This window comes from Oryctolagus cuniculus, chromosome 3, assembly GCF_964237555.1.
Source record: "Oryctolagus cuniculus chromosome 3, mOryCun1.1, whole genome shotgun sequence".
Lineage (NCBI taxonomy): Eukaryota > Metazoa > Chordata > Mammalia > Lagomorpha > Leporidae > Oryctolagus > Oryctolagus cuniculus.
In genome coordinates, this window is record NC_091434.1 from 108618673 (window position 1) to 108634762 (window position 16090).

Sequence of the window (16090 nt, forward strand, 5' to 3'; positions counted from 1 at the left end):
AATTTTAAAATTGTGTTCTCCAAGATAGCTTTGTACTTTAATGCCTTTCTTAAGAGAATATTAGAATATTTTCAAGTGACTTTAATTATGTTTATAGTTTCTTCCTTCATAGCTTCTTTTCTCTTTCCTTTCAGTTCCCTCTGCCACCATTGTCACTGTCGCCCATGAGATCGGGTGTCTTGACCATTCCCCCAAATTACAAATTTCCAAAGGAGAGACAAAGAAATATTCCAAGTCAAACATCCTTCATTCGTAAGCTCTCAGAGCCCATTAGTCAATCTGATGAGTTTAGTCCATCAAACAAGCAGCAGGAAGCCCCAGTGAAGGTGTTGGTGGATCAGACTCTCAGGTCTTCTGATCACTCCATTTGGTCAAGAAATATGTGCTCTTTCCGCAAGGCTAGCCATCACAGACAAGACCTGGAGAGGGAGACGAGCTGGCAATCCAAGGAAATAGATGGATGGGACAACGCTGGAATCTCTGACTTTGAGAAAGGGCATTCTTTGGTGGCCTTTGAGAATTGTAAGGAAGATAATATTCCTACAGATACAGAAGGGAATATTGACCATGGTAGTGAAAAGACAAAAGCAGAAGAGAATTGTAAATATCTTTCGTCAGGAAAGGAAGAGAGCTCAGGAGTCAGAAACTATGAACAAAATTCAGAAATTGTATGTACCATTCCAAGGAAGCTCCCAGAAGCCCAGCACTCAGGAATAACTCCTAACCAGGGTGAAGAGATTAGAAATGGAAAATCTGATTCAAAAAGCACTTCATTATGTGAAGGTGAAGCAATGGAATCCAATGACAGTTTAGAAGAACTTACTGTACTTAAAGGCTTGACCAATGTAGCCTCTGATGACCCCACTGGGAGAGTCCCAGAAGGTCATGATGGTGTGCAGACAAACATAAAAATATCAACAGCAGGAGAAACCAAACTAGAAGTGAATGGTATGGTGCCTCTTATCCCAATCACTTTCCCAGGAGGTAGAACCCCCAAGGAACCAGCTATAGCCAAACCAAGGCTCCAAAAAAGAAAGGGCCCCATTCATAGCAACAACTTTAACATGCTTGCACACCCAGAAAATGACAAGCATAAGGTGAATACGCATAGGAATAAATTGGAGTCAAAGACCAAAACAAGTAACAGGACACCTCACAATTTCATGATTTCCATTGAAGATTCGATTAAGACCACCACTCATAAAGCCAGCATAAAACCTCACGTTTTCCCTGCTTTGAGACTTGTTGACCCTAGGCCTCAGCAACTGCCTAGATTTCAAAGGATTACACCACAGATAGAAAAGAAAGAATCAATTCACTGGACCCAGAAACCTACAAAGCAATCATTTCCTTGCATCTGTAAAAATCCAAGGATAAAAAAATCACAAGTTCCTCTCTCTGTTCAACCAACAGAACCGAGACTGAATTACCTAGATCTTAAGTACAGCGACATGTTCAAAGAAATCAACTCAGCTGCTGATGGACCAGGAATCTACGAGATGTTTGGGACCCCTGTCTACTGTCACATCAGAGAAGCTGAACGGCATGAAAACAAGTATTACCGTGAGATATGCTCAGCTCCATCTGGCAGATCTACCACCAGTAAATGCCGGTCTTCACACAATGAGAGGAGCAGCAATAGCAGAACAAGACTTGCCCAGAGAAGACCACATACCCAACCCCCAAAGGCTTCCCTTGGCATTAAACCAAAGCACAAAGTTTTAATTTCTAAAGAAAGGGGCTGCAGGGCTGTAGGTAGCAACCTCCGAGACACTGAAGATGGTGCTGCTACTTCAGAACCAGATCGGCAGACAAAATCATCAGGAAATGACTTTCTATCTGCCCAAGATGAAGTTCAGCCCACGAACTTGGCTCAGACTCCTGAGAATTCCACCGAGCAGAATGAATTCCTTCCTGGCTCAGATTTATCCCCTGTTGAAGAAGTCTCCGTAGAAGAGTCTACTAATGGAGAGTTTTCTAGCAATCAAATACTCACCGTGAGCCTTAGAGATCTGCAAGAGCTTGAAGGGCTGCACCAGCAGACCGCGTTTGTCCCCTCAGAAAACAGCTGGGCAGTGCCCAGTGAGAACGGTTCTAACAAACACATATTGCAAGAAAAGCAGACTACGGCAACTCTTGGTAAAATAAATGCCAGCCAAATGTTAGCTGATGATCTGGAGTTTGACAGCATTTCAGATGACTCTAAAATGTTTATGAGTTTCTCTTTCCAAGAGAAACAGGAAAAGTCCTCTTCCCCAACATACCAACATTGGACACATCCAGCGGATCATGATAGTTTTGCAAATAAGTCAATCACATATCAGACATTTGGAGAAACTTTAGGCGTTGCAAATTCAATTTCCCCAGAAAGTCTGGACTCAGTAAAGAATGAAGAATTGACAGATGAGCTTTTGGGTTGCCTAGCTGCAGAACTGTTAGCTCTTGATGAGAAAGACAACAGCTCTTGTCAAATGATGGCAAATGAAACAGATGCTGAAAACCTCAGTCTTGACCTTGGTGGGAGAGGACACAGCATCAAAGAACTGGGCACAGACACAACAAATGTCAAAACACAGGTTGGTATAACTAGAATCAGGCTGAGAAGGGCCTCAGGGACAATCTGCAAATCAGGAAGCATAAACCCTAAACAAACAATGTCTTCCAGGGGTAAGTGTTTGGTCACAAGGTTGGAGTCCAGGTCCCCTGGCTTTCAGGCTAAGATGTATTCATTATGCTGCCTGACCTCTAGAACGTAGTGGACTCAATACTGCCGTGGCATCACTTACAGTAAATTAACATAGCACAACTACTTAAATAAGTCAGTATTTTATTAGTGATGACATTTCCAATCCGCAGCAGATACTGTTTCAGTTATCAGCCGAGAGAGAATAATAGGCAGAGCATTGCCGAAAGTTAGGTATGTGTGAGACAGGAAGAAATGCACACAGACCCTGTGGTAACTCACCATGTTATTCATATGAAGACATGAAATGTATATTTCTCAAAGATTCCCTGTGCAAGAACATTTGCTCCCAGCTGGTTTATGACAAAAACATGGTTGATGCTTCCTGTGTCTCTGTCCCTGGGCTAATTGGGGGCATAGTGATGTGCAGAACTCAGCCATTGCTCTAAAGGAGGAAGAACCAAGCTTCCTGGGGGGCAAAAAAAGTTTACAACTTTTGCTACATAGGATGTAGGAGTGGGTGGGGAAGAAGAACATCAATAGATGTAGGATTTGTTTGTTTTAATTTTCAATGAAATCCATGAGCCTCCCATTACCAAATTTTTTTTTTTTTTTTTTACAGGCAGAGTGGACAGTGAGAGAGAGAGAGAGAGAGAAAGGTCTTCCTTTGCCGTTGGTTCACCCTCCAATGGCCGCCGCGGCCGGCGCGCTGCGGCCGGCGCACCGCACTGATCCGATGGCAGGAGCCAGGAGCCAGGTGCTTATCCTGGTCTCCCATGGGGTGCAGAGCCCAAGCACTTGGGCCATCCTCCACTGCACTCTCTGGCCACAGCAGAGAGCTGGCCTGGAAGAGGGGCAACCGGGACAGAATCCGGCGCCCCGACCGGGACTAGAACCCGGTGTGCCGGCGCCGCTAGGCGGAGGATTAGCCTAGTGAGCCGCGGCGCCGGCCTCCCATTACCAAATTTTAAACACAGAAACAGTAGGTCAAGCTGAAATGTTATTTATTGAACTCTAATTCAGATTATATCACATCGTACCCACATGATTTCAGGATCAGGAACAATTATTTTTAGTAGTTGAGTAGTAGCTGAGTTTGCTGAGACCTTAACACGCGAGAGCGAGACACAACGTATTGTCTCCTTTTCTACTTCATAAGAATTCCATAGGTACTACAATGGCCTATAGGCACTACAATGTTCTACAGGTACTACAATCGTAGATGGAGAAATCTAGGTTTAGAAAATCATGCAGCTGGTGTGTGGTGGCTAGCCAATCTGATTCCAGCCCATACCTTAAGCAATGTGCAATGGGAATAGGCCAACTCCACCCTCTAGGGGGACTTGGTCTCTGCGAGGAAGGAGACAGGGATTTGGGAGATGGAGGTAGGTGTGTGCACACCTCTGTTGTCAGAGATGAGCCTACCATTCCACCATTTTAAACTGGAGAAGCAATCAACAAGCCAGTCACAGAATCAGCTCCTAACTCCACTGTAATCATGGAGTCAAATTCTGGCCTTTTGTGACTATTTCTTCCCAAGCTGTCCTTAGACTTTAGTTTCCATAGAAACATAGCAGGGTGAGCAGGATGAGTAGGAGAAACACAAATGGCCCTTGGGAGGCAGGTGGATACTCGCGAGGAAGGCACCCCTGCAGGATCTCTTGTTCCTAAATGGCCTTCACGTGCCTCTGCATCGCCATTATCATTTACTTTTTTGAAAGCAGAGTGACACAGAGGAGAGAGAGAGAGAGAGACCCAGCTGTTGTCTGCTGGTTTACTCTGCAAATGCCACATTGGCCTCAGGAACCTGGAACTCAATCCAGGTGTCCCATTTGAGTAGCAGGAATCTATTACTTGAACCATCACCACTGCTTGCCAGGGTCCGTAGCAGTAGGAAGTTGGAGTCAGGGCTGGAGCTGGCCATCACACCGAGGCACCCTGACATGGGACATATGTGTCCTGACTGCTAGGCCTAACGCCTGCCCCCTACAAGGTTGTTTCTTTTTTTATTTATTTTATTTTTTTTTAATTTTTTAAACTTTTATTTAATGAATATAAATTTCCAAAGTACGGCTTATGGATTACAATGGCTTCCCCCACATAACATCCCTCCCACCCGCAACCCTCCCCTTTCCCATTCCCTCTCCCCTTCCATTCACATGAGGATTCATTTTCAATTCTCTTTATTTACAGAAGATCATTTTAGCATACATTAAGTAAAGATTTCAACAGTTTGCACCCCCATAGAAACACAAAGTGAAATATACTGTTTGAGTACTCGTTATAGCATTAAGCCTCAATGTACAGCACATTAAGGACAGAGATCCTACATGAGGAGTAAGTGCACAGTGACTCCTGTTGTTGACTTTACAAATTGACACTCCTGTTTATGGCATCAGTAATCTCCCTATGCACCAGTCATGAGTTTCCAAGGCTATGGAAGCCCCTTGAGTTCTCCGACTCTTATCTTGTTTAGACAAGGTCATAGTCAAAGTGGAGGTTCTCTCCTCCCTTCAGAGAAAGGTACCTCCTTCTTTGAAGACCTGTTCTTTCCACTGGGATCTCACTCACAGAGATCTTTCATTTAGGTTTGTTTTTTTTTTTTTTTTTTTTTTTTTTTTTTTTTTTTTTTTGCCAGAGTGTCTTGGCTTTCCATGCCTGAAATACTCTCATGGGCTTTTCAGCCAGATCGGAATGGCTTTAGGGCTGATTCTGAGGCCAGAGTGCTGTTTAGGACATCCGCCATTCTATGAGTCTGCTGTGTATCTCGCTTCCCATGTTGGATCACTCTCCCCTTTATTTATTCCATCGGTTAGTGTTAGCAGGTACTAGACTTGTTTATGTGCTCCCTTTGACTCTTAGTCCTTTCATTATGATCAATTGTGAACTGAAATTGATCACTTGGACTAGTGAGATGGCATTGGTAAATGCCACCTTGATGGGATTAAATTGGAGTCCCCTGGTATGTTTCTAACTCTACCATTTGGGGCAAGGTTGTTTTTAGGAGATCTTTGTCTCAGGAAGTTATACACGCACAATAAGAATGACAGGTTTGAAAGGAGGACTATACTTTATTAAATAAATAAATAATTAAGTAAATGAGGTATTTATTTATTTGGCAGGCAGAATGACAGAGAGAGGTCTTATATATACTGGCTCCCCTTCTCTACATCCCAGTGACTCAGAGTTTATTAATGATCTTCCTTTGTCTCGTTCTTACAGACATACAGTAATGGGTTCAGGATACATGGCAGAGAGGAGCAATTTCTCAATGCAAATGAAAAGAAGACATATCCTGAGACTAGTTCAAAGAATGAAGACTCTATCCTGTGGACCAAGGGTGAGATCCTTGGGAAGGGAGCCTACGGCACAGTAAGTTCAGTACTTCCTACCAACCCACCCTACTCCACCATCCTCTCCACTCCGCATCTGCCCACACTCATGTACTTAGCACTCTTTCAATTGAAAGAGAAACCCCAACCCAGACTGGCTTGAGAGAAAGCACATTTGTTGCCTTATGCAACAGAAAGATCTTGAGTAGGTAGGGCTCTGTGCACAGGTGGTTTCAGAACCCAAACAATGTCATATCATTTGCTCTCATTCTCGGGCTCCACGTGTTGTATAATGGCTATTGCATGTCCAGCCTCTCACTCTCCCAGGTTCAAGTTCAATGAAAAAAAGCTTCTCTCCCTCCAACAGCCCAATATGTTCTTGGGAGTTGGGAGAGTCATTGCTGGGTAGAGAAAGAAAAAAGTGTTCCTTACATTTTGTGAATTGCATGTTAAGTCTAGTACTTTGCCTAGTATTTACATAGATGTAAACAGAAGACTGGCCTCCAGAGAAGTCGTGTACAATTTCTCTCACTGGGGACATTTGGGGACTCAGGGAGAAGGTGGGAAGACACAAAACCACTGAGATCGCATCACAAGAGTGACTGTCACCACCAGCCTCCTTGTCTCTCCATAGAGCTTTAGAGCTGAACTAACCCTATCTCATTTACTTGTTGAGGAGCTTTCCCAAGCCACTATTTCATGCAGCCATTGGCTAATTCTCTGCCTGCAGTGCTGGTACCCTGGGTTCTAGTCCCGATTGGGGCTCCGGGTTCTGTCCCGGTTGCTCCTCTTCCAGTCCACGCGCTGGCCGTAGTGGCCATTTGGGGGGTGAGCCAACAGAAGGAAGACCTTTCTCTCTCTGTGTGTCTCTCTCTCACTGTCTAACTCTGCCTGTCCAAAAAAAAAAAAAATCCATGAGGCAAATACTATGACCTCAGTTTCATTTTAAACTTTTTTTGGTTAAAAATGATTTATTTATTTATTTATTTATTTGAAAGGCAGAAATACAGAGAAATGAGGTTTGAGAAAGAGAGAAAGAGAGCTCTTCCATTCACTATTTCATTCCCCAAAAGGCCACAACAGCCGGGACTTTGCCAGGCCAAAGCCAGTACCTAGAAGCTTCCTATGGGGCTCCCATGTGGGTGCAGCGGCCCAAGCACCTGGGCCATCCTCTGCTGCTTTCCCAGGTGCATTAGCAGGGAGCTGGATCAGAAGTGGAGCAGCCGGCACTTGAACCGGTTCCCATACGGGATGCTGGCATTGCAGGCAGAGTTTTAACCTTTTATGCTACAGCGATGGCCCCTCCTCAGTTTTACAGATGCAAAAAACTGAAGTCAAACAGGTCATGCAACTTCCCCAAAGTTGTACAGCTCGGAATGGGGAAGCCAAGATTCTAACCAATCCAAGGCATTAGACTCGAAGCCCATGTGGTATTCATTCCCCATGCCGCTCATCCCCATGCTGGTGCTGCCGAAACACTGCATTTGTTTAAATGTTTTTGCATTTGGGTAGGGGTGTATCGACTTTGAAAAAAACAAGGACATGGGAGGAAGGAGAGTGAAGTATGTCACATGAGGCATTGTGTAAGCCAGTTGTGTCATCTGGATTTAATGAGGTACACGTGTGTTTCTAGGTATACTGTGGTCTCACTAGCCAAGGGCAGCTAATAGCTGTAAAACAGGTGGCTCTGGATACCTCTGATAAATCAGCTACTGAAAAAGAGTACCGGAAACTTCAGGAAGAAGTAGAGCTTCTGAAAGCACTGAAACATGTCAACATTGTGGCCTATCTGGGGACGCGCTTGGAAGAGAACACTGTAAGCATTTTCATGGAGTTTGTCCCTGGTGGCTCAATCTCGAGTATTATAAACCGCTTCGGGCCATTGCCGGAGATGGTGTTCTGTAAGTATACAAAACAAATTCTGCAAGGCGTTGCTTATCTCCATGAGAACTGTGTGGTGCATCGCGACATCAAAGGGAATAATGTTATGCTCATGCCAACGGGAATCATAAAGCTGATTGATTTTGGCTGTGCCAAGCGTTTGGCCTGGGCAGGCCTAAACGGCACCCACAGTGACATGCTTAAGTCCATGCACGGGACTCCATACTGGATGGCCCCAGAAGTCATCAGTGAGTCTGGCTACGGAAGGAAATCGGATATCTGGAGCATTGGGTGCACTGTGTTTGAGATGGCCACGGGAAAGCCCCCGCTGGCTTCCATGGACAGGATGGCAGCCCTGTTTTACATAGGAGCTCACAGAGGGCTGATGCCTTCCCTGCCAGACCACTTCTCAGAAAACGCAGCTGACTTCGTGCGCATGTGCCTAACCAGGTAAGAAGCTGGAAACAGGCTGGGGGGATGAATGCCCAGGGGCTGTGAACAGCAGACATCCGCCTTGCAACCAAGGGCCCAGTAAAACCTCCGTTTTGGTTCTGAAATCAAGTAGGCAGTGATTTGGTGCTGAGAAGATCATCACCAGGCAATGGGCCATTGTGCCCGTTGTTGGAGCAGGGGGAAGGGGGGCAGGGCCTCAATTGCACATCTTATCAGGCCCTGACGATACTTCTCAGATCAATGGGTTTGCAAAGTGCGCTAAAGATCTACTTATTCACCACCTGGATGTCTTCCTAGGGACTGGCTCTGGTGAGCTGACATCACCTTGCATTTAAGTTGAGGGGAAACATTTTGAGCCAAAGCAGCAAATCTCAGATTAGAAAGTTACAAGTGTCAAGTTGGGGAGTATTTGAGGAAACACAAAAGCCCTAGAAAATTGCCTGCTTTGCCGTTCCTTATCCTCTTTAATTTCTGCGGCCGAAAATTCTGGGTAAAATGTTAGAACGATGAGGGATCATAGAGACAAACTAGTGGTGTGGTTTTCTAACTTCGACTCAGGCATCCTGTGCTCGCGTGGAATCTGAATTCAGAGACTAAAACATAAAAAAACCCAGAAAGGTGGTTCTGGTTAAAGTGTGTGTGTGTGTGTGTGTGTGTGTGTGTGTGTGTAGTGCAGAGATCGAGTTGTGTTGGGGTTTCTGGGCCCCTGTAAGAAGATGAGAGCAAAACAACCCATCTACCTATGCAGGCGTGATACCTAGTTACAGGACAGCAAGCCTGAGGCTGCACCTTAATTTCCTGTCTTTGAAGGAAGTGATTTCTTATCCCTAGATGAAAACCCCAGCACCCTGGCTTTTAGCAGCCACATGGAGCAACCCCAAACTCCCAAGAGGTTCATTTTCCCATTCTTTTTCTTTTTTTAAAAAAAGTTTTTATTTATTTGAAAGGCAGAGTTACACAGAGAAAGAAGGAGAGGCAGAGAGAGAGAGAGAGAGAGAGAGAGAGAGAAGGAGGGAGAGAGAGAGAGATCCTCCATCCATTGATTCTATCCCCAAATGGCTGCAGCAGCTGGAGCTGGGCCTATCAGAAGCCAGGAGCCAGGAGCTTCTTCCAGGTCTCCCATGTGAGTGTGGGGCCCGAGCACCTGGGCCATCTTCCACTGCATTCCCAGGCGCACTAGCAGGGAGCTGGATTGGAAGAAGAGCAGCTAGGACATGAACTGGCCCCCATATGGGATGCCAGCAGTGCCTGCCACAGTGCCGGCCCCTATTTTCCCTTTTGGAATGACTCTCAGAATCCACAGGTCTCCCTGTCTGCCAACGGATGTACCTCTCTCCCACCTTGGTCTCCCTATGAATTTTAAGGCCAGTAGCAATGCCTGCCAGGAACAGAAATGCACTTGAGGAAGCAGTGAGAAATCAGTGTAGATTGGGGTGAGGGACAGGGTCTGGCTGCTGGCACACTGAGCATTGTGGGAAGTCAGGCCAAGTTCAGCCTTGCTGCCATAGGAGTGAAGAACGTGGCGCTATAAAGGATTCGGGGTAGAAAATACACTGCAGGCGCCCAGAGCTGGGACTGCTGATGGTGTTGACGCAGTGGGATTGTAGGAGAGGGATTCCAGGACTTGCTGATGGAGGACTGGATAGGACTTCTTGGTTGTCCTATCAACCAGCTGCGGATAATGGGAAAAATAACAGAAAGTTATGAGCATAGAGCAAAAAGTTGAAAAGGGCCCCTTTCATTGAAAGAGACACTTGAACTATGGAATTGGAGCTGAGGAGAGTCATTAAAATTGGAAGCTCTTATTTAAACATCAGTATCAAGTCAATAAAGAGGGGCAGTGAAAAAACCGAGAGGGCTGAGGCAAATGATTTTGAAAGGGTTTGTGGGTAAATCACGGAGTCCTTGTGGACCTGCAGAAAGGAAGGGTGGGGAGGAGAGGCGGAGTTGCTCTAAGCTGGAAGAACCGAGAAGGCAGAGTTCCGGCAAGTCTAAGCAGAGACTGTCTTGGGTGGGAGGAGCTAGTACTGCAAATGCCACAGAAGCGACTGGGAAGAGCTCATTTTGTTGGACAGCAATGTTGGCTCATTTACAGTGTTATCTAGAGGACGGTGTCTACAGGTGAGTGGTTAAGAATTTAGGAGAAGCCGGCGTTGCGGCTCACTAGGCTAATCCTCTGCCTTGCGGCGCCGGCACACCGGGTTCTAGTCCTGGTTGGGGCGCCGGATTCTGTCCCGGTTGCCCCTCTTCCAGGCCAGCTCTCTGCTGTGGCCAGGGAGTGCAGTGGAGGATGGCCCAGGTCCTTGGGCCCTGCACCCCATGGGAGACCAGGAAAAGCACCTGGCTCCTGGCTCCTGCCATCAGATCAGAGCGGTGCGCCGGCCGCAGCACACCGGCCGCGGCGGCCATTGGAGGGTGAACCAACGGCAAAGGAAGACCTTTCTCTCTGTCTCTCTCTCTCACTGTCCACTTTGCCTGTCAAAAAAAAAAAAAAAAAAAAAAAGAATTTAGGAGAATAATGAATGTTGGGGGAAAAAAGCTACTGAGCTTGACTGTATTAGCGACATTGGCAGGAATAGAAGAAATACGGTGGCCGTCAGGCGGCAAGGAAAGGACTTTTGAAGACGAGATTTTGAAGTTAGGAGAAGGGGCCTCCAGATGGTGAGCGGTTTGTGCTTTGAAATAACGCATAAAACTGAAATTTTTGAATTTTAAATTGTTTATTTCCGTTTTTAAAACTTATTTTTACATTTTTATTTCTGCTTTTATTTCCATTTTTACCTTTAAAATGATCTAGTGGTCAATTTGCTTTTACAATTATCAAAAGATAGCCAGAGTTAGAGAGGCAGAGGCAGAGGCAAAGAGAGGCCTTCCATCCCCTGGTTTACTTCCCAAATGACTACAGTGGCTGGAGCTGCACTGATCTGAAGCCAGGAGCCAGGAGCTTCTTCCGGGTCTCCCATGAGGGTGCAGGGGCCCAAGGACTTGGGCCATCTTCCACTGCTTCCCCAGGCCATAGCAGAGAGCTGGATCAGAAGAGGAGCAGCCAGGACTCAAACCAGCCACCCCTATGGGATGCTGGCACTGCAGGCAGTGGCTTTACCTGCTACACCACAGCGCCGGCCCCACAGTACATTTCAACATCTTTTAAAAGTCTTTTCAATTCTGGACTCACAATAGCTACAGATTTTTAAACTACAGTGCACTGTTTAAAAGCTTATATACCGGGGCCGCTTCTGTGGCGTAGCAGGTAAAGCTGTCGCCTGTAGCACCAGCATCCAATATGGCCACCAGTTTGGGTCCCAGCTGCTCCACTTCTGATCCAGCTCCCTGCTAATGGCCTGAGAAAGCAGTGGAAGAGGACCCAAGTCCTTGGGCCCCTGCACCCATGTGTGAGACCCGGAAGAAGCTCCTGGTTCCTGGCTTCGGATCAGCACAGCTCTGGCCATTGCAGCATCTGGGGTGTGAACCAGTGGATGGAAGACCTCTCTCTTTGTCTCTACCTCTATCTCTAACTCTTTCAAATAAATAAAAATAAATAATAAAAAAAAATTTTAAAAAGCTTGTATACAGAGGAGACTTCAAAAAGTTCATGGAATATACTCATTAAAAATTATTTGATAGATGTTGCAGGGAGATGGGGGAGATAGAGAGAGAACAACAGAGAGCTTCCACCACTGTTTCACTTCCCCAATGCCCTTAATAGTTGGGATTGGGAGCTGAGAAATCAATCCGAGTCTCCCACATGGATGGCAGGGACCCAAGAGCTTGAGCCATCGCCTGCTTCATTCCAGGGTGCACACTCACACGGAGCTGGGGAATTGGGAGCCAGCCAGGACTCAACCCCAGGCACACCCAGCCACTCCGCGTGTGATGACAGTGTCCCAACTGCCATCTTAACTGCCAGGCCAAACACCTGGCTCCACTTTATTTTTATTTTTTAAGATTTATTCATTTATTTGAAAGTCAGAGTTACACAGAGAGAGGAGAGGCAGAGAGAGAGGTCTGCCATTTGCTGGTTCACTCCCCAGCTGGCCACGACGGCCGGAGCTGCGCTGATCTGAAGCCGGGAGCCAGGAGCTTCTTCCGGGTTTCCCACATGGGTGCAGGGGTCCAAGGACTTGGGCCACCTTCCACTGCTTTCCCAGGCCATAACAGAGAGCTGGATTGGAAGAGGAGCAGCCAGGACTAGAACTGGCGCCCATATGGGATGCTGGTGTTTCAGGCCAGGGCTTTAACCTGCTGCGCCATAGCGCCCCCCCCCCCGCCGCCCTTATCTTTTAATTCCATTTTCCATGGATGTTTTGAAGCCCTTTGGTATGTTATTTAATTTTCCTAAAGAATTCAGTTTTTATTGTTGTTGCCATTTTATTGACGAGGAGAGTATGGACCCCTTGCTTAAGTTAAGGACGGAACCGTAGCCTGTCAGAGGCCGGGCCTGCAGTATTAAACTCTGCATCTCAGCCACGCAGAGCTCACGGCAGCCACGTGACACTCTCCTTCTAAGACTTGTTTCCTTCTCAGGGACCAGCATGAGCGACCCTCAGCTCTCCAGCTCCTGAGCCACCCCTTCCTGAAGAGAAGCCACTGAACATCCATCCGGACCGTCTTCCCAGTTCCGCCGTAGATGCTCTGTTATTGCTTCACTGCGGGGAGTGACGGTTAAGGGACCTTTGTTTGCCCACCGGGAATTCAAACTAACCCAACTTAACCAGATCCTGCGGCGTCACTAACTCGGTTTCGTGCTAGCTTCCAGAAGCCTTGGGTGTAATTACCCATGTGCATGAGAAGAAAATTTTCTTTAAAACAGAGAAATTTATTCCAGTGTTTACACTAGTCTCTCTTGCTTTATACTTTTCCTTTTATTTTTGGCCAATTTCAATGTCATGAGTTTAAAATAAATTGTAAAACACCTTTTGTTTTCTTGCTTGGTGAGTAGACACTTAATTCTGGCAAAGGAGACTAGGGGAAGGCTAGGAAGTAAATGACGAGAGAGGCCAGATTGCTTACACGGGCAGCTATCCTAACTTTAAATCGCCCAGGAGTAGCTAAAGGCCTTGGCAGCTCGTGATCGAGGGTCCCAGTGCTCCTCAGAACTCTCCCAGGAGTTGGAGCATTTAAGGTGAGGCCACAAACCTGAGGCTGCCTTCCCTGCAATGAGCTGTAGTGTGATTTCAGGACTCTACCTGTTTGCACACTGAATTAGGTCATTAGCACATTTAGAACTAGCTAAGCCTGAACCAGATGGCAGGACAGGAGCTGGGGACCTGATAAAGGGAGAGTGGCTCCGCATAGTTTTCTCTCTGCATCTGAACAAAACGTCATCTGTGAGGTCACTCTTCACACACATTCATTTTCAGAATGTCGGCAAACCTTCCAGAAGTGCGACCTGTCAGGGCTCTTACAAGTCCTTTCCCTTAAAGTGGGTGGGCTAAACATGTTTGCTGAGGTTTCTGCTACTGTTGACTTCTCTGAAGCTGTAACCACATTCTTTTTTATTGGCTGCCATCACATCAAGAAGGCACAATTACAAACCAACCTTAGCTGTCCTCCATCACAGGTATCAGACTTTGTCAAACTCCTTTAGAAGTTCTGGAAAAACAAACGTGAAATACAGTCAAGATGAGGTCAAAACAGATTTTACTTTGGCCAGTGTCTAACAATAGGTGGGTCTTCGGGGGTGTTATCTTAATTTCTTTCTCTCAAATTTGCCACTTTTTTTTTTCATATTTTGTGAGCAATTAAGAGATGTGTTCCTTATTTTGCTTTTTTATCAACAAGACTCAAAATGTAATTTTGTGAAATGAGGGCTTTTTTTTTTCATTTTGGAGATATTCTCTAAAAAATCTGAATGTTGGCCGGCGCCGCGGCTCAATAGGCTAATCCTCCGCCTAGCGGCGCCGGCACACCGGGTTCTAGTCCCGGTCGGGGCGCCGGATTCTGTCCCGGTTGCCCCTCTTCCAGGCCAGCCCTCTGCTGTGGCCAGGGAGTGCAGTGGAGGATGGCCCAGGTGCTTGGGCTCTGCACCCCATGGGAGATCAGGAAAAGCACCTGGCTCCTGGCTCCTGCCATCGGATCAGCGCGGTGCGCCGGCCGCAGCGCGCCGGCCGCGGCGGCCATTGGAGGGTGAACCAACGGCAAAGGAAGACCTTTCTCTCTGTCTCTCTCTCTCACTGTCCACTCTGCCTGTCAAAAAAAAAAAAAAAATCTGAATGTTATACCGAATTTTGGAGTAGTTCATTGTTTACCTGCAAGCCTTTTAAACTCTGTGGGGAAAAGGCAGGGAGTGGACTTGTTTGTATGTTATGTCCAGATCTCAGGAAGAGACCATGAGGCTGGTGTCAAAACCTACCCTCTGTATTAATACCTAAGAAGACTGACTACAACTTTGGAATTAACAGAGTATTTATTTGAAAGGCAGAGCATCCTCCAGGGAGAGACACAGGGAGACACACACAGAAGGTTCTTCCATCTTCAGGTTTACTCCCCAAATGATGGTTTCAGCAACCAAGGCTGGACCAGGCTGAAGCCATGAACCAGGAGCCAGGAACTCCATCTGTTGGGGACAGGTAGAAAGAGAGAGAGAGAAAGAGAGAGAGAGAGAGAATTTTTACTCCCCAAATGGCCCAATGGCCAGGACTGGGCCAGGCAGAAGCCAAGAGCTTCTTCCAGGTCTCCCATGTGGGTGCAGGGGTCAAAGGACTTGGAACATCTTTTGTGGAATACCCAGGTGCATTGCAGGGAGCTGGATCAGAAGTGGAACAGCTGGGACTTGAACCGGCGCCCATAGGGGATGCCGATGCTTCAGGCCAGGACTTAACCCATTATGCCACAATGCTGGTGCCCAATGCTGACATTTTTACTAGGCAGGCCTCAGTTCCAAGAGCTTTCTGTTGTTTTTGTGACTCATCCATTTTAAGATATGAGCAGTTGTTTGGTGTTACATTCTCCATTACCATTGCTCAAATGTGTGTCTCCACCACAGCCTCCTTTTGGAGAATGTGGGTCTGCAGGGAAAAGGCACATTAAACTCCAGCTGCTGTCTGGGATTCTGGGATGGTAGTATTACTCTGCCTTTACTAGTAGAGAACACTTGTATGGTTCACAGCTAACCAACCTTCTCAAGGCTATCCACCCGATGATCTTTATTTTTTTTTTTTTTTGTAAGTATGATTTTTAAAAGATCCATTTATTTATTTGAAAAGAGTTAACAGAGAGGCAGGACTGACAGAGAGCTTCCATCTGCTGGCTCGCCCTCAAAATGACCACAAAAACAGGGTCTGGGCCAGGCTGAAGCCAGGAGCCAGGAGGTTCTTCTGGGTCTCCCACGTGGGTGCAGGGACCCAAGTACTAGGCTGTCCTCTGCTGCTTTCCCAGGCACATTAGCGGGGAGCAAGTTCATTCGTGGAGCAGCTGGGACTCAGAACTGGCCCCCAGGTGGGATCCTGGCACTGCAGAGTGCAACTTAACCCAGTGCGGCACAGTATCAGCCCTGGCTTGTCTGACCTGAGCGATCCTTTCTTTGCTGCCTTCCAGATTGAGTTTATAAATGATACCAACTGCATCCTGAAGTTTTCCTCAAAATACCATGGAAACACTGACAAATTCACTGGCCCACACTGTGATTCCAGGCTCTTGCCCCCACAGAACTCAAAGCAGCAGTATAAAGCAAGAGCAGGATATTTAAGTGTGTGGGCCACACCACATGGAAATATCTGTCACGAGTGAGCCAGAGAGCTGC

The 16090-nt window shown here is 46.7% G+C and overlaps 1 protein-coding gene across 2 annotated transcripts in view; it reads left to right on the top strand.

Annotated features, from left to right (window-relative positions):
* MAP3K19 (mitogen-activated protein kinase kinase kinase 19) overlaps nucleotides 1–13382 on the top strand; it is a 62248-nt gene extending 48866 nt beyond the window's left edge. For both annotated transcript variants that reach the window (XM_051849600.2, XM_051849601.2), the window contains 4 exons: nucleotides 135–2576; nucleotides 5906–6055; nucleotides 7649–8346; nucleotides 12874–13382. In XM_051849600.2, the coding sequence (XP_051705560.2) occupies nucleotides 135–2576; nucleotides 5906–6055; nucleotides 7649–8346; nucleotides 12874–12940 (3357 nt within the window). In that variant the 3' untranslated portion in view covers nucleotides 12941–13382. The remainder of the gene's footprint in view (nucleotides 1–134; nucleotides 2577–5905; nucleotides 6056–7648; nucleotides 8347–12873) is intronic.
* Nucleotides 13383–16090: the final 2708 nt, after the last annotated feature.